This window comes from Pleuronectes platessa, chromosome 15 (genome assembly GCF_947347685.1).
Source record: "Pleuronectes platessa chromosome 15, fPlePla1.1, whole genome shotgun sequence".
In the NCBI taxonomy this organism is placed as follows: domain Eukaryota; kingdom Metazoa; phylum Chordata; class Actinopteri; order Pleuronectiformes; family Pleuronectidae; genus Pleuronectes; species Pleuronectes platessa.
The window spans coordinates 18,382,767-18,401,233 of record NC_070640.1 but is presented as its reverse complement, the minus strand read 5'-3'; the positions used below and the strand labels follow the sequence as shown (position 1 = coordinate 18,401,233).

Sequence of the window (18,467 nt, the reverse complement as noted above, 5' to 3'; positions counted from 1 at the left end):
AAGAAATAAATAGAAAAAAAATAATAACGGCAAAGTAACCTAAAAATTCAAAGAACGTAAGGGTCTCCATAAAACAAGCAGACTTAAAGCAGATGATTTTCAAATCAAGGCGAACAAAAGCTTGCACATTGGAACAGATAAAAGGGATGTGCCTTCTGTATGCGGCGCAGGTCGTCCCAGGCTCATCAGCGCTCTGCTCCCACAGAGAGGTAGAAACAGCTCAGCTCCACCTTGAATGTTACACTTATCTGTTTAGACCACTGAACACTGCTCACTTCACTTGCACACCATTAATGTTACGTGCCAGTGTCTCTCTCCTCTTCCTGTACTCTCACTTGTATGGTTTAATTCTCCTTTCTTCTCCATCAAAGTGAAGACGTGGAACATGTCATATTCAAACTCACACACCACCATATACACGTATATGGATATATATATAGATATATATATAGACAGATATATCTATATATATCCATACTGTGCAAACCCGCTCAACAACTATGAGACCAAAGAGAATCTACTAGAGGACCATGGTGATGCACTTTGAAGCTTCTCCACCCTCTGGTCATTAATAATGCGGCCTCCATCAATGATCCTCGCTCAGTGAACTAATTCTGCTACCTCTTGGAGGATTTACTGCAGGACCTGCACTGACTGCAAGGGCAGTGAACACCATCTAATGATGTGTGTGTGTAGCTTTATCTTGCCCTCAAATAACTTTAGGAAAGTTTAGGGGACTTTGAACGTCAGCTGCTAGTAGAAGTCAGTACCTGAGCTGTATTGATTATTCATGTCCTATTTAGTATTGTTGCACCTAGTTTGATTTGTAAAAGGGGTTTTAGCCACACTATCAGCTAAAATTCATTAAAGATATACTGCAAACGTGTGTATTTCGACATAACCTAAATTATATTACTGTCCATCTATCTATCCTCCATCCATTTATCTATCCATCTAGAGTTAACTAATTCTCTACATCATGACATTTACATATTTGTTATACATATTTTCATACATATGTTTGGATCAAAAGTTGGAGCCCCCCTGCCACCAGTAGGAATCTAGAAAGCTGCACTAATTTAAAATCTATGCTGAAACTCGAAAAATTCTAATTCAATGACGTCTCCTGTCCCTCTACTGACTCTGTCACATACCCAGCGCTTGAACCACTGGCTGAGACAGCCGTCTGTGCCAGCTGATAGAACAGCTAGGGACGGTTGCGTTCCTCAGACATGGTTTATTCTCGGCTGTCCCGTCACTGGCCATCTGTGCTGGTGGTTCAAAAGACTCAGGATGACCATGGTCTTGGCTGTCAGAAAACTCTGGAGGCGAGAAGCTCTACTTCATACAAAAACTTCATATAGCGCATCTACATAACATCTACATAACTTTGTTGAGTGTGTGTGTGTGTGTGTGTGTGTGTGTGTGTGTGTGTGTGTGTGTGTGTGTGTTGTTTTTTGATTTGACATGAAGAGGCATTTAACCCAAAACTTACAGTTTAAGTTCAACTTTAAAAGACAGTCTGCACAAAATGTTATGGAAATCCATCATATAGAACTAAGTATTTTTGTAGTATTGCTTTGCGCAACATCTGTTACTGTGACACTTACATACAAACTCAGTTCATCCTTAAATTTTAGACTGACAGAGAAGTCCCGGACACTTATAACATTAAATGATATACTGAATGACTGGACCAGATAAGGAATATGGTCAGATGTTAAAGGGATAGTTCACCGAAAAATAAAAAATTCACTCATTATCTACGTGCCTAGATGGGTGGGTGAAGTGTTTGAGTCCACAAAACACTTTTGGAGTCTCAGGGGCAAACACTGTTCCAGCCGAATCCAATAATATTGAAGTTACCAGTGACTTATTCTTCAGCTGAATAAAACAACAGAAAAAAACGCAACAAGCCTCCATAGTGCATGTGTGTCGTCATCCAAGTGTCCACCAGCCTCGACATTCATATTCGACTCGAAACAGCATAATTTACACCGCGTTTTAAACCTAAATGTCCGTGTTCGCATACGCAGAGGCACATTGGAAACCCACACACACTCTCGCCAAAGGGAACACGTGGATGGCTACGTCTGCTAGCATATCCACTTCCGGTAGAAGTCTTTTGCACTTAAACATTGGTGTAAATTACCTGGTTACGAGGCGAATATGAATGTGGGGGCTTGCGGATACTTGAATGACAGCACATGAGCAGTATGTAAGGATGTTGTGTTACTTTTCTGTTGTTTTATTTCATCTGAAGAAGAGGTCACTTTGCCTGAAACACTGCTCAACCCTGAAAGTGTTTTGTGGGCTCAAACACTTAAACACCCTGCCCTCCATCGGAATAGTGGTGAATTTTCATTTTTCTGTCAATTATCCCTTTAATGTTTATCAAAACAGCACGGATGCAGGGTAAATCATGAGTTGCTATACAAAGACTGAAGCTAATAGGAGCAAAGTTCAGTCAAAGTGATAGGAAAGAGGGAGGATGAGAAGACGGTGAGAGAGGGGGAAAATCAGAGAGGAGGATTATTGGAAGTCGATGACCTGTCACAGCAAGGTGTCTCTGATTGGTCCTGTTCTCAAGGTCGCCTTGACGACTTGGCTAATGTACAGATAGTTCATCTTTGCAAACAAGGGAGAAAGACCATGGTAATGAAGTCTGTGAACGAGCATAACACAACACAGGCAGATTTTGGGGTCTACTGCTAGGACACAGGGGCTGCCAGCCTTTCAGCCCTAAGTGTTTGGCAAGACATTCAGGTCCCACTGCCAGGCAGGAGCTGTGAGGGTGGTTGAGGAGGGCAGATGGGAGCAATAGTAGACGTGAGACAAAGGAGAGAGAAAGACAGATAGGGAGAGGGCATATAAGGATTAAGGGGAGGAGAGCAAGAAGCCCAATTTACATGTAAAACAGGATGTAAGAGGCTTGTTTGATTTAGTACTGGCGTTGCTATTTGCATCCATCCATTAGGAGGTTTCAGGAAGACAAAACAGCAACTATCATAATAAGTAAACAACGCTGTTATTGCACTGTAGAAACTACACAAAAGGACACATCACTTCATTTGGCTGGGGTCCAGTAAAATCCCAGTGAAGGGAGGAATGATAGAAGGATGAGTAGAGGGAAGAAAGGCTGTTTAAAAGAAAGGCAGAGAGCGTGATAGAAAGAAATATGGAGGGAATGGTAAGAGGAAGATTCTGAGGTAGAGAAATCCCTCGGCTGCCCAGCCAGGTTATTAAGGAAGCGCGATTATTAAGCAATTGCTCCGGGTGCTGACGAACCCTGATTGTTGAGGGAATATGAAATTGGTTTCACGCTACTTAAGTTCCATGGTAACCTACTATAAAGCAAACATATCATATAGTTGCCCAGGATAATACAGTGTAAAGAATGGGCTTAAAACCAGCAAGACCTTCTGAGCCTCATTTAAGATGCAAAGATGAACTTCACAGATGCATGCTGCTAAAAGACTGACACAGGCTCAGCTTATCATTTCATAGTCAGGACACTTCACAATTCCCCTGTTCTCTTGCAACCTTAGATCTACCACCTGGTGCAGTTAAGCAAAAATCTTCCAAACAGCTAAAGTGCTCAAGATAATAATAACAATCACACATCAGACTTGATCCGCTCCTCTGGTGATAAGTATTCCCTGTGAGCAGCTGTCTGGGGCTGCCGGTCCTTATACTGACTGAACGTGGCTAGCTTTTTAAACACAGATTGGAGATGCTGTCCTCCTCTACATATTCTGCACGATAAAAGACTTGAACCCTCGTCAGTCCAGCCTACTACAGAGGATCATCGCTCAGCAACCACACAAAAGCTCTAAAGCGTCATCAACATCTGTCAGCTTATTGCTAACGGTCCAAACATTAGAGCAACACATCACAAACAACCTGCAGTACAATCCAACAACAATAACGATGCCTCAATCAAACGTGCATAGAGTCGTTACCGTATGTGCAGTTACAGCACAGTCTGAGGACCAGGAGCACCTCCATATCCCCCCTTCTCTTCTCCTCACTCTGTTCTCCTGCTCTCTGCCTGCCTTCTTTCTCAGGCAGAGACGTACAGAGACACAGAGAGAGAGGCAGAGCGAAAGAGAGAGAGAGGGATGGAGAGAGAGAAAGAAAGAAAGTGTGTATGCTCACCCATACGGCAGTTTGTCTCCCAAAACCCACCGCTGCATACACAAGTAGAAGGGGTAGGACCGGAGTCTTAAAGCACCAAGACAGCTCAGACAGACACTTATACACACACACACTTATACACACACACACACACACACTTACCCTCCATTGAGATGGTTGTGGTACAATCTTTAGAGTCTTTTGGTCCTTTTACTTTGAGGTTCTGAAAGTGGAATAATTGCTTTGATTAATTAATATACATAACCATGCTCTCACTGAAACACACACACACGCACGCACGCACCTTCTACTTGCCTGGCTGAGGCTGGCTGATCTAATGAAAAAGTAGGGAGTAACTGCAGCAGCCGGGGACAGCTGAAGGTGGGTGAACAACTCAAACCTTTTCTATGTTTTCAACCACAAACACAGCTTTGCAGCGTGACAGTGAAATAACATGATTTTGATTAAACTCAAGTCTTTGAAATTACCAAATGACCAAATGACAGAAGAGACACTGGTATGCTGGGATTAAGTGGCAGTGAAAGGTTAAAAATGTGACAGGAAATTGAAAGATTATATATTTAGAGACTAAAGGTCAATATGATATAATGTTTAATGTTGACTGAAGTTGGGTAAATCTATAGTTTTAAATATTCTAAGATGAATGTAACTATCCCCTGGTTGTGGATTTCGCATTATTACCGTTATCATTAGTCAACTCACAGATCTTTTGTTAATTAATATCTATAACCCCCTCAAAGCAATCAGGAAGATTTTTAGCATCCCAGAAAGTCCCCATTTGCACAAACATACAAAACCAATGAAACAATTACATATATCCAGCTTGCTGCAGCTTCGTCTTTATGCAAAGTGCTCTTTTCACATACAGAGCACTATGTGAAAAGCACAGCTCTTTCATCCATACACTTATATATTTAAATGACATCAATAAATCTTTTTTGAAGTGTTTTACAGTGCTGTTCCTCAAATATGAAGTTTCCATAAAACGTTGTTGCTTCCTGTCAGAAAGAGGATACTTGGACTCGCCATTCTTCCCCTTTTTACTGTCCATGTGCATTTGTTTTACGTCTTCACTTCGATGAACAGGATTAACGTGAAAATTAAGAATCAATCAAGGGATTGCTGTCATTCTAAGCAAGAATATGTGATAGATTCACTGTGAAATATGATCTTTCTGCAGACTATGTAATATATTTAGAAATGGCACTCCACACCATCTCCTCAGCAACTAATTTGTGTATAGTATTTATTTACTTACTTATGATTTTAATGATTTTAAAATGACAGCCGCGACTATTCAGGTTCTGCTCAAGTCCTTCCATCTGCTCCCGGAGTCATATTTTATCTCTGGATGATGAACTCACCTCAGATATCTTCTGGAATTGGATGTTGGCTTGGCTGCATTTCTCTGCCGTCTCTAGCGCCACCTTGTAGTTGTCCACAAAGGCCTTGTACACACCAAGCTGGCTGGCCTGGGTCACATGGAAAGAGAGAGAATTAAGAGAGGAGATATTGAGTTGGAAGAGAAGAAAACCAGGTGCAAATAAAAGATGAGACTATAGTATAGACCTTAAGGCGGCCATTTTCCTCTGACATCATGCTGTGACATGTTAAATGACATATAGACCAGAACAACACAGCATTAACTCAGCTAAGGTCAGAGGAAAATAGCCGCCATGTAAATATTCCCGATGACGGTGCCATTTATCCCTTTTCTTTCTGATCTGGATTGGATTTAGTGGAAACTGGAGACACATTGAGAAAAAAAGGTTTTCCTGTCTAATGCATTTTCCTATTACAGCTCAGCACAGGTCTTTCGTGGCTGTTATTAAAAACAAAGTGGATTTAGAAATGGAAAGTATGCATTAATTTACATTTAGCAGGCACATATTTTCTGCAGATCACACAGAGGTTTTCAAATTCATGTACAGGGCTGGTTAATTCATTTTCTATTCCCGTCCGAATTTTCCCTCACATTTGCCCGCACACTCCAAGCACACACAGACACACACACACACACACACACACACTATAGTCAGTGAACTTAATCTAATCCCATTCCCATGATGCCACTCCACTGTTGGCATTATGCAGTCGTCCTGATCGACAGTCACTTTCTCTTCTCTCTTCCCATTCGTTTACCAGCCCCTCTCTGCAGCACTGTATGTGTATTGTGACACAAGCTGCAGACCAGCAGTGCATGAATATGCATCCTGCTACAGCTAAGCTTGGATAGCTGGGCTGAAGAGATGACTGCACACTATTAAAGCAATGAGATTGAATTTAGCTGAATAGATTGAATGAGTAAGACTTGTTACTTTTGTCCTGAAATCCCTTCTTCCTCTACAGTGTTTTCATTTCCTCTCTTTCCACTTCCTCGCGGAGTGTGAAGAGCAGACTTGGCCTCAAGAGAGGAGCTGTGAGGTCATGTGAGTCATCCGGCCTCAAATGAAAGGAGTAAGATGTTGGAGATCAATAGGTTCTCAGTTAGAACAGATGGTGAAGAAATGAAAACATTAATTGTGAATTGTGTGATCTTAGCACAATCCTGACAACTAATAGATTTGGTTCAAACCAAACAGGATGACAGGATCATGGTATTTCCTCAGTTACTTGGACACACACTGACCGGTATGAAACCTCCTCAGATCACTTTGAGTAATGCTGCAAACACAGTGCCCCCACTTCAAACAACAAGATCTGAGGTCAATGTGATTGGTGGGAAATCTACAAAGTGTTTGTGAGTGAAAGTGTAAAGGATGAGGTAGAAAAGGTTAGGGTTGGAAAGAGAAGGACACTGAAATCAACACTTTTAAGGGGAATTGGTTATTTTAGAGGATGGCCTACTTTGCTATAGCACAGTTCACATGGTTAAGATCAGTTTAAGAAAAATAAAGATTAATGCAACATTGAAACAGGTTGACAGTGGTACAATGGATCTTTAGCAGTTAGCAGTATATCTATGCAGCACATTTAACTGCCGGGTCGTTGAGAAATATATCAGCATTTATCAGCAGCAATTGCACAATACATGTACCACATTCACCATCCTACATTGTTTCCTATTGGGCATAGTTTAAACAAAAGGTTTAACTGTCAAAACTAAGCAAACAATGAATGTAGCATCTGACTGCAAAGTAGAGTCCAAAGTTACTGTAAGTAGCATCACTGAGGGGCCACAGTCAAATTTAGATCTACATCCAAATCTCACAGTGAGAAAATCCTGACCCCAAATGAGCCAAATTCAATTGCCATTAACTCATCGACATGCTAATGTCAGCAAGTAAGTAAAGTTAATTTATATAGCACTTTATACAGACAAGAGTCCTAAAGTCCAAGAGTCATAGAAGTAAGTCCTAAAGTAAACTTACTTCTATTCACTGGCTTCTACAGAATTTAGTTCAAAATTATTACGCTTACATATAGAGCAATGCACCATCAAGCCCCCACACATCTGTGAGATCAACTCAGCCCTGATTAATTAGCATTATCTGTCAGATCTGAGAATTTAAATGTATCACATACTGTAGGCCCCTGTTAAAAGACAGAGTGGACTCAAAGACCTAGCTTTTGAGACAAAAGCACCAAAGTCGTGGGGCTACCTACATCTTCACGGTTTGCTAATTCTGTTGATTCATTTAAAAAATAGTTCAATCAGAAAAATACATAACTAAACAGCCATTCAGTAAGTTAAAAACATACTCAGTTTTTAACTTTTTGGCCCTATGGGTGTAATACGGGACCATCTGTCTGACCTAGTGAGAACTCTGGCAGCAGTAATTCCTATTTGGTATTTTGGATTGCTTTAGACGATTGGAGCCGATTTACTGAGAGAGGACAAAAGAACATTGCAGGACTCAATTTGAGAAACTACAGGCCTCAATTTACTGTGATGGAACAAACAAGTTTCCGACAGCTCCTTATTGTCAACATACTGACGTGGCAATGACAATGTGAATATGCAATACTATTCTGTGTTAAATGAAAAGTTATATCGAAAGTTTGATCAAATTCCATGGAACTTCATCCACTAAAAGCGAAAACAAGTTCAACAAACAGTTATTTTAGTCTTAAATCGTTGGACTGACTAACAGATATTAAACAATTCAGAGCCTCATAAGTGAGGTGGATAACACGGTGTCCATGGTGAGGCAGTAATCCACTGAAGCACAATAAAATTATACATTTATTACTGTCCACGTTTATTTTACATGGCTCCTTACAACCATGACCATTCCAAGATTAGACCCTCTCCACTGTTTGCCTCCAGGGACTTGGGTAACCTGGTTGAACGAACTGTAAACCTGGCAGTCACAGGATGCAGCTGAACCCTTCTCTTGACTGGAAAAGGTGGGGAAAGTTTGGCTGGCTCTTGTGCTGCGTCTGCCTGCTTCCGTCTCTCCGTGCTGCTCCGATGGCCACGGAGCTGACGAGGAGCAGTGGGGAGCAGACCAGCTAATTACGCTGCCATCTGTACTCTCACACTGCCGCTCTGACTAAATGTTTAGCTGCCGCACGACATGCTCATGTACGCACATGTACGCAGCACAGATGGGAGCTGATGACTTCACTGATTGGTGTCACTTGGTGGTGTGACTCCCAGGGTCCCCAGTGAGGATGGGGGGGGGGGGGGGGGGGGGATGTTATTAAACTATTAAAAGATCATACAGATCTCCTACATGAGATCTCTGTTCATAAACAACTAAACATACGCTCAGGTGGCCGTACTAATAAATGTTCCTGAGTTGCTCTAAAATTTTCGCTTTGAATGTCTAGCTGAGTCTATGATTAAATGTGTTTTTACCCATAAAACGTCCCAATATGAGACTAGTGATGGGACAAAACACCATTTAATATGAATGCTGGATTTCCATAGAAAGGCTCACCTGACGGTTTTTCCCCAGTATATTAGTCTTTTTGCAGAGAGCCCTATATATGTAGGGTTTATTATATCAAAACTTATTCTTACACATACCTAAAATAGATATTTTGAGTTTATATCGTCCCTTTTAATATCCACTTTATAAACAGGAAGTAAGCAAGCTTTGAGTCATAGTGGGTAACTGCTATAAATAATCATGTCTGATGCAATATGTAATATAAGATACCTGTAACCCCTAGTGAGATGTTCAAAACAATAGTGAAAGACTTGAACAAACTGGCACAGTTTCATGTCAGAATAAGCCCTATACTCTTATGATGTCCATACATCTGTAAAACCAGAGTGGACTATTGACTCTTACTTGAGCACTGATGACTCAAACTTGGACTCGAGCATTGACTGCACTTTCCTTACAAGTTGGAAATTTGGACACAGACCTTCTAAAGAACCCCCCCCCCCCCCAACCACATGCTTTGCTTACACAGATTTTCCATCTAATTTACAACCTTGATGACTCGACACAGACTCAAAGAAATGTTTTACAACTTCATAAAGAAACTATTAACTAAAGTTTAGTGCTGGCACGTCAGTGACTCTTCTATTCTCTGGTCAAAAACAGTGTTTTCGTAGCTTGAGAAAATGATTTTTGAAAAACTTAAAACAGTTTTCTGAATTTAAATCTTTTTTAAGTTGCTTCTTTCAAAGCTTCAGGGTTATGAAAGTATTATTATTTGACACTACCACTGTACAGTGTCTTTCAGCTGCAGTATAAGCACCGCTGTAGAATGATCTTCAAATAACATGGTATTCATAAAATCACATCAATAAAAGCATCAGTAATTACGACACTTGAGAGAAGAGAGAATTTGAAATGTATGCGCAAAATAAACTCAATTGTATTGTTCTCCACTACCAGGTCATCTTCTTTCAACTCCAGAGCAAAATGTCTGTTGCTACTGTCTGGAGTTGAAGAAGTTCACTACCCCAAAACAGAGATGCTTGTTTTTCTGTGAAATCTCAAATCCATGAAAGTAAACCAGACCGTTGTATTCTATTAGTGCCTTCCCACAGAGCAACATACTAAATCAATTACTTTACAATCATAGTAGCTACACTGCTGCTTGCAAAACCAAACAGATTTCAAACTGTCCACTGAGAGTAAACAAAATTTGCTCATGACTGCAGTGTTTTCCATTAATAATGTGTACAGTAGCAGTCTGCTATATTCTAATTTGTTCCGCCACAGTTTCGTAATGAATTTCAAAAAGACAAAAAAAAATTTGATAACATCAGAGACCTCTAACTTTTTGCAAGGTCATCCTTTAAGCTGCTCTGGTCCACGCAGTCACACCTCATAGTTTTCAGCTGCAGTTGTGGACGTCCAGTTTTGTCAGTTTCTCACGAGTGTTTTAACTCATTAGTTTGTGTACCTGAGCGTGCACGTGTAAAAGACGTTTGTTTCTACTAATTTCTTTCATCTCGATTGAAAGTCTCTAACATGGCATTAGCACAGTGTCAAACAAACATGCTACCTGCAGTGTATGCACATGCTTTTAAAGAATGTAGCTTTCATTATCCTCTCTGCAAATCGGTCAGTGTAATGATATAATGGAACCTTCCTAATACAGACACATCCGGTCCACAAATAGCATTGATGCTGCACACACACACAAAGACACACACAGGAGTGATTCACTGACCGCAAATAGCAAGAAGCCTGACAATTCTAACTTTAACACTCATTTACATGTACCCTGCAAATGCTGAAGAGAATAAATGACCCACACGCTGTAATTTCTGGGCTCGCGTCAGACTCACCAGCTTCTGGAACAGATGTCCCACAGTGACCTTCTCATCCCACTGCTGGATGTTGGGTAAGAGGGCGTCGTAGAACTCCTTGTGGATCTCTGAGATATCCTGGATTTTGTAGAAGATGGTCTTTATCTGCTGGATGGTCAGCACAGGCTGCGAGGTGGTGGCTGTGGCTTTCAGAGGACGCATTGGCTGGAAAATCCCAAAAAGAAGGAATGGAAAGATTCATGAAAACAACTCAGCTGAGACATGTCTTTATCAAAGTTTGAAGTGAAAAGCAAGACATCACACAAAACTCAGTTGCAGTAATACTTACTGTGACAATTACTGTTTTCCCTATATGTACACACATTTACTTTAATATGTCGTAAAGTTTATTTAAAACACAAATCCAATGTCTGAGTAGGCTGCGTGCACAATTTGGGGCTGTTAACTGGCCAATCTGTGGCTTCATTGGACCACTGCCTGGAAAAGAAAGTTTTTATAAAGTGCTATGTGTCACACATTGATAAGAGTGTGATCTTAGTGAATCTGCTCTGCGGTTGGCCGAGCCTCTTCTCCCCTGGGCTGTTGCTGACCAGTAAGATTGGAAGTCAACTCAGTTAATCAAAGATGTGTGAGGTGGGCATGGTAGAGGGGGACCATGGATTACAGTAAAAATAGAAAAGCTTTCATGTCATGGAGTCTCTGGAGCTGATGATGAGTCATTCTACCACTGATTGCAGGGGTTGTGAGATGGCTAATCAGACAGGCCGGCTCAATTAAAAGCCCTGCTTATGGCTGTGGAGACACAGTCGACGCCTCCAGCATGTTCTATATATGATGGAAGAGAAAAAGCCCCCAATGAGACGAATGTGTTTTCCATATTATACAAGTGTAATATATGGTTCATTCTCAGCTCAGAGAGAAGAGCAGAGGATGTGTTGAACACTTAGTCCTTTGGGGTATTTAGCCCCAGTTGGTCACTGGCCTGTTCCCACCTGACACTAGACCACATTTCAAGTGATAACCTGTGATCAGATCTCACTTCTCTACATGAAAATAAGCATCTACGTCATTTATGTTTTCATAGACCAATGGGGTTATTTTTAGCCAGTCAGACTATACAGATGGGTCTGTTTTCTATTTGTGTGTCTGACTGTCGAGAGAGAGAGAGAGAGAGAGAGAGAGAGAGAGAGAGAGAGAGAGAGAGAGAGAGAGAGAGAGAGAGAGAGAATCAGAGCAAATCTATGCTCTATGAAATAAGATCTAAAAAAAAATACAAAAGTCAATATGTGGTTTGGTGTTTGGGAAACAAGGAGAAATGCAAAAATTCCTCGGGTTCATATTGAAACTCCAGCAGTGCAGAGGATTGTCAGCTGAGTAGGAGGTCCTGCAATGTGGCCCAGGATGCATTTGTGTTCACACAGTTAAACTTGTAAACGTGTAAACTTAAACTTGCCAAATCTACTATATTGAACTTGTATATAAAAATGCAGCACACAGCTTGAGTCGTAGACATTCTCTCAGTGGCTGGGGGAAGTGGAGAAGGAAAGGAACAAACTATTGGTTGATTGTATAATGACCTATGGTGTTGTTAGGGCTGAACCAGAGGGAACTGAAAGACAGACAGATCATTGCAGGTCTTGTATAATTAATTAACTGCCTACTAACGAGTGCTTTTTGTGTTGCAGCAGTGCAGGTTTCTCAACTATTACTGGTGTATAACTAAACTATTTGAAAGTGTTTCTTAAGGTTGCAGGCTACTTGATTTCAAACTGACTCAATGTCGGTCAAAGTGCAGCGTGTGGCTGACAGTAGCAGGATGTGACATAGAGGCTCAGTATGGGGAAGCATCTTCAGCTTGTGTTTCAGGAAACTGCTGTGTCTCTGGTGCTGCTCTCAGTGGGATGGACATTTACCTGAAATGCTCTTTTGGCAGTTAAAATTGTCATGCATCCAGTCACACACCAGGAGCAGCAAGTACACATGCTGTTACGTGTTTAAGTGTGTGTATGCGTGCGTGTGTGTGTGTGTGTGTGTGTGTGTGTGTGTGTGTGTGTGTGTGTGTGTGTGTGTGTGTGTGTGTGTGTGTGTGTGTGTGTGTGTGTGTGTGTGTGTGTGTGTGTGTGTGTGTGTGTGTGTGTGTGTGTGTGTGTGTGTGTGTGTGTGTGTGTGTGTGTGTGTATCTCACCAGTAGCAGGGCCTCCAGCTGGTTAATGTAGATCTCCTCACTGGCCAGGAAACCAGACAGCACCAGTTTCTTCATTTCCAATCCTTTCTCTATGCCTCCCTGCAACATAAAACAAACCTGAGTGTTATTCAAGCTGTTATACACATAACACAAACATGTTTGTTCTACTATCCCATGGAGACAACAAATTGTAGACTGCTATAGTAGACATTATACATTCCCCTTGCCCGTACTCTAACCTTAACCATCATCACATCTACTGTAAATGCTGGATCCCAACTGCATTCCTACATACCCAGGGGCGTCGCAAAAGGGGAGGAAAAGCAAAGAATTGTGGGACCCCGAGCTGAGGAGCCCACTGAGAACTGCAGATTACATTTGTCGCTAGCAATGACAATTTTGTGAGGATGCACTTACATTTTATGATGAGCTACAAACAGGAGACTGCAATGACACCACATTCTGAAACTTCTAATGAGTGCTCATGATGCAAGGTTACCGCCAAAAGATTGTGTGTGTATGATAGTCCTTGGAGGCGTGTTTAAAGGGACTTAAAAAAAACTCCAGGCAAGAGGGACCTGGGGGAGAAGTAAACTTGGGGGCGATAAGGTTGGTTTGATGTCGGGTCCCCTTAGCTCCCTTTTGCCTGGGGCCCTCAAAGTCCCTTGAAACAATCCAACCTAACCAAAACCTGAATACTTGTATCCAGAATTAATTCATTATCTACACCAGTGGTCTTCAACAGGGGGTCCGCGGGGGTACTGCAGGGGGATCGCAAAATTTTGGTTGATAAGACAAATTTTAATTTTTTTTCCACAAAATTCACCTCTTCAGAACCAGAATTGTATATATTGTCTTTAGATACACATTGACATGAATTCAACATATTGTAGCGAACAGATAAATTGAGGCAGAAGACGTTATCTTTCAGTCAGCAATGCACACATTCAGCTACACACAGTAGCTCTCTCAAGCTGGGCACCGGTTCACAGCCCCTTTCATGCAAATACGACAGCACAGGCACTAGCCAATCAGATCGCGTTTATGCTCACGTCTAAAAAGTGCGAAGCTCAAAATAAAATGATGGTGGACCAAACTCTGTAGATGGTCGTATTTGTAACTAAAAGTTGTTTGTTTTACTTTTTTTTGCTTAGATTTTAAAAAATTTACAGAGAAATAGACACTGTACAATGTAAAAAAAACATTACTGTAACTGAAAAATAAGTCTGAGAGGATTTGCGAGGTGTCTGAGCCAACTTTCTAATGTTAGCATGCTACTACCCACAAGGGTAGTATTGAATGCACAATAACAGGGTAGCTATGTTTATACATGGCACTAGGCCCAGAATAATATAAACACTATTTTATGCAATTTATATAGTAGGGGGTCCCTGCTCCATCTCACCATCAGTTTGGGGGACCTTGGCCTGAAAAACGTTGAAGACCCCTGATCTACACAGTAAGCTACCCTACAGAACCATGACTCCCTGTGTTTCCATATGTTTGGATGTCATCACTTTTCCTTTCTCATCTTGTCAGAAAGCCTTATGCAAAGCATATTTCATAAAGTATGACAAGGGTAATGCTAATTATATACAACCAGTGAGCACTTTATTAGGGAATACCTGTTTCTTCATGCAGTTATCCAATCAGCCTATCGTGTGGCAGCAGTGCGATCCATAAAACCTTGCGGCTACAGGTCAGGAGCTAATGTTCAAATCCAACATAAAAAAGAGTTTACTTCTCAAACTGCTGATGTCCTGAGGTTTTCACGGCTAACAGTGTATAATTTACTCAGAATGATGTGAAACACATCCAGACAAACGCCTTGTTGATAAGTGAGGTCAGAGAAGAAAGGCCAGACTTGTTTGAAAGGTTGTGGTGCCTGAGATTCATCATTTTTACAACTGTGTGGCACAAAAAAGCTTCTCAGAGAGAACAACACATCCAACTCTGAGGTGGATGGGCTGCAACTGCAGAAGACCAAGTCAGGTATTATTCCTCTCAGCCAAAAGCAGACGCTACAGTTGACACAGGCTCTCAAACCCTGGACAGTTGAAGACTTATGACACGTAGCCTGGTCTGATTTTCTGCTGAGTCTGAAATGGTCAGCTTTTGGTGTCAACGCCATGAATCCACTTAACTCGCCTTGTGTCAACAGTCAAGGTTGCTGGTGGTGCTTTGATAGTTTGAAGAAAGTTTTCCTGGCACACGTCAAGCTCCTTGATAAAAGCAAACCATGAATGCCACAGCTTATCTGGGTATTATTTCTGACCACACAGATTTAATGGCTACTCCCAGCAAGATAATGCAAAATGTCACAAAGCAAAAGTCGTCTCAAAAAGGTCACCAGCTTTCTGCCAAAAGCTTCTTAATTTTAAAGGTTTGGATGAAGACTGGATTGTCTTAATGTTTGTGTATGACAGACCTGGGATACAGGCTAAAAGGGGGGCCCTACATCTGCTTTACATAAAGCAAAGTACTTTTAGTAGTTTTAGTGGAAACCTTGGTGCGTTCGAATTGGTTTGATGAACGAACTCCTAGCTCCCATTTGCCCGATAGACCCAAAGTTCCTTGAAACACTTCAATTCCAATTCTGACCTGATCCCTAAAATCAAGTCTTAACCTCGAAAAGAGGTCTGGACCCATACACACCATTAAATATCTCTTTCTGCAATATTTCAATTTAAATATCAATTTCTAACCAAAGCTACATTGCAGTACCGTGAATTGAGCTCTCAAGCATGGACATGAAAATGAGTGAATGTGGTAGAACAGGAGATTGCAAGTTGCTCCCAAATGACTAAATATGAATGTGGGTTTTATGATGTTCCTAATAACCTGCTTGGTGACGAGATACACAACAATTACATATTAAAGACCAAGCTTTCAGACATGCACTTAACCGCAGGTAATCTCCTGATATTATCTGGAGGGGCTGTATGTGAGAGCACAAATATTTGAGTCAGAGGCTCCGCACATCCTTAGTCCTATCCTAATCCTATCCTGAGTTTCTAACAAGCAACAGACTTTAAACTGGAAGAAACCAAACCAAAACTAAATGAATACAAACATCTCTGGATGAAAAAGCCACACACGTAGAAAACACTGTCAATGTCACAAGAGCTTTTGGTGCTGTAAACAAAATACAATTTGATCTCCACAGGCCAATGCTCCAGAGATTTCTAAGTTGCTGTGAACACGTCTGACTGAGAATGTCCTGCTGGGTTCATCACAAATGAAAGTCTAGACCCAATCGTGTGACCATTCTCCAGAGGCTGAAAAGGATTCACACACTATCCGGGAAAGGCAGGAATCAATAGTGGTGTTAATATGCTGTGATCTAAACTAGTCGGCTCAGGTCCATCTATTTATAAAGCAACATTTAAAAAATGATTAACAACCCTGAGTCATGTGAACTCCCATTCATTCATACACTCCTCCTTTATAGAACTGCATGTTACCTAATTATAAATCAATAACCTTTCCTCAGAAAAACACCTGAACATCTGTCCAGGTACTTTCACTCTTCGTCCCCTGGTGAGGTGACGCCTTTCACAGCCGCAGCAGAACGGCAATAAAACTGCAGTGCTGTAGTCAGAGCAACATCTAAGTGTCATATGTGTACTTTAAAAGAGGCCAAAGAACAATCATGGGAGCAGAGAGGAAGATTAATTATTAACACAGAGAGATCCTCCACTGATATCAGAACACCAGCTACACCAGATAAGACGAGGAAGGAGCCATGATCTCATCGTTTTAACCTAATCATGAGGAGACACCACCTTCTGACATGTTATAGCTCTCAAGACTGGAAGTATACTGTGCATCCACTCACCCATACAGTATGTGAATAGTGTATACTTGGGAAATTACAGTATAGTATATTCTGACTTTAGAATACCTGGAAAATAAAGCGAATGAGAAATATATCAATGTATGCAGCTCTTCAAATGCATTTAAATGAAGCTCCATATAAAAGTTCCGTCCAGCCTGTCAACTAAACGTTACAGTTGTATACAGTTAAAGGAAAAAACATTCATTTCTATTGCTCATTTCTATTTTAAATAAACTGTGGAAGGAAGGGTGTGATTCAGAATTTCAGCAGCTGGATTTGAGCCTTTACGAAAAAACATATTATCCTTTTTAAATGCTGGTGTTGCTTGATAATTTTCTCGTGCCATAGAAACTAGATATCATTCAGATTCTTTAAACTCTGATTAAGGACTGCTACATTATTTTTAAGTACCACAAACCATATGCACGCCATCATCTTCAGACTTGTTAAAAATAACTGTCATTATGTTTAAGTGACATGGTATGCCGAGATAAACTCTGTGCAAGATTTATTAAGTGTTTATGGCTTGAGATATGAAGCTAGATGCCTGTAGTCGCCCTGACCTTTGACCACAAAACTCAGAGAAATGCATTTTATTGTCTTTGGCATATACCTCCCCCAACGGTTCCCTTATGAAACAACAAATTCACGAGAACTGGATTTCTGTGTGAATCTGAACCAAATTTGACCCGCTCATGGACATCAGTCCCTTAATCATGCCGGTTTGCTTTTAACATCAAGATCCATTAACTCTTGAAAATGTCTTGAAAATGTTGAAAAATTCTTGCAATGTTGAAAACCTTTCCTGGATCCCCTCCCTGATCCGGATCCACACCAAAATCCAACGGGTTCTTCCCTGACCCACACCACATCCTTCTACTGTGGTAATCTGTCCAGTAGTTTTTTCCATCCGACACACAAACGCAGACCAAAGCATAACACCCTTGGCGATGTTAATAAACCTGCAGGGCTCCTAGGATCTGTGTACTTGTAGGTGACATGTTACGTTTACTTACTGACAAATATGTAACAACAAGATGAAAAAAAGGGACAGGATAGGAGGGAGAGGAAAATAAGTATTTTTTCCACCAGTGGGAGTATTTTCCCTCTACTTTACAAAGAGCTACTGTGTGGCGAGAGGGCAGAAATACATGAGCGGTGAAAGGAGTTTTCCACAGAAGCCTGCTCCTGTGTGTTCACTGTGAAGCAACTCTTTTACTACACAAACACATCTTTCTATTGTGCCCTCTGTTCTTATTCAGTGTGATAAAAGCGCAAAGAGTGCGAGTGCACACGGCAGCCTTCTGCACTTTTGCACACACACACACACAATAAGCATCCTGATATGCAGAAGTTACCATGAGAAAGAGAAAGCAGCAGCGTGAGGGGACATGTGCTACACAGCAGCCGATTCGTCAGGCCACGCTGAGACACCCAATGGCTGTAACACACACACACACATACACAAACTCTTGCAGCACAGATGGCTCACAGGAACACGTAGCAGCACGCGATGCCAACACACCAATAACTCTTTCCACTTTGCTATATTTAGTTTTCAAAGCGGGATCAATGTGTTAGAAAGTGTGTATGCATACGACTGT

At 41.2% G+C, this 18,467-nt stretch overlaps 1 protein-coding gene across 5 annotated transcripts in view; it reads right to left on the bottom strand.

The window, feature by feature from the left end:
- abr (ABR activator of RhoGEF and GTPase) overlaps window positions 1-18,467 on the bottom strand; it is a 139,091-nt gene that overhangs the window by 56,504 nt on the left and 64,120 nt on the right. For all 5 annotated transcript variants that reach the window (XM_053440916.1, XM_053440918.1, XM_053440919.1 and 2 more), the window contains 4 exons: window positions 13,026-13,124; window positions 10,859-11,044; window positions 5,523-5,630; window positions 4,300-4,360 (listed from right to left, as the gene is read on the bottom strand). In XM_053440916.1, coding sequence (XP_053296891.1) covers window positions 4,300-4,360; window positions 5,523-5,630; window positions 10,859-11,044; window positions 13,026-13,124 — 454 coding nt within the window. The remainder of the gene's footprint in view (window positions 1-4,299; window positions 4,361-5,522; window positions 5,631-10,858; window positions 11,045-13,025; window positions 13,125-18,467) is intronic.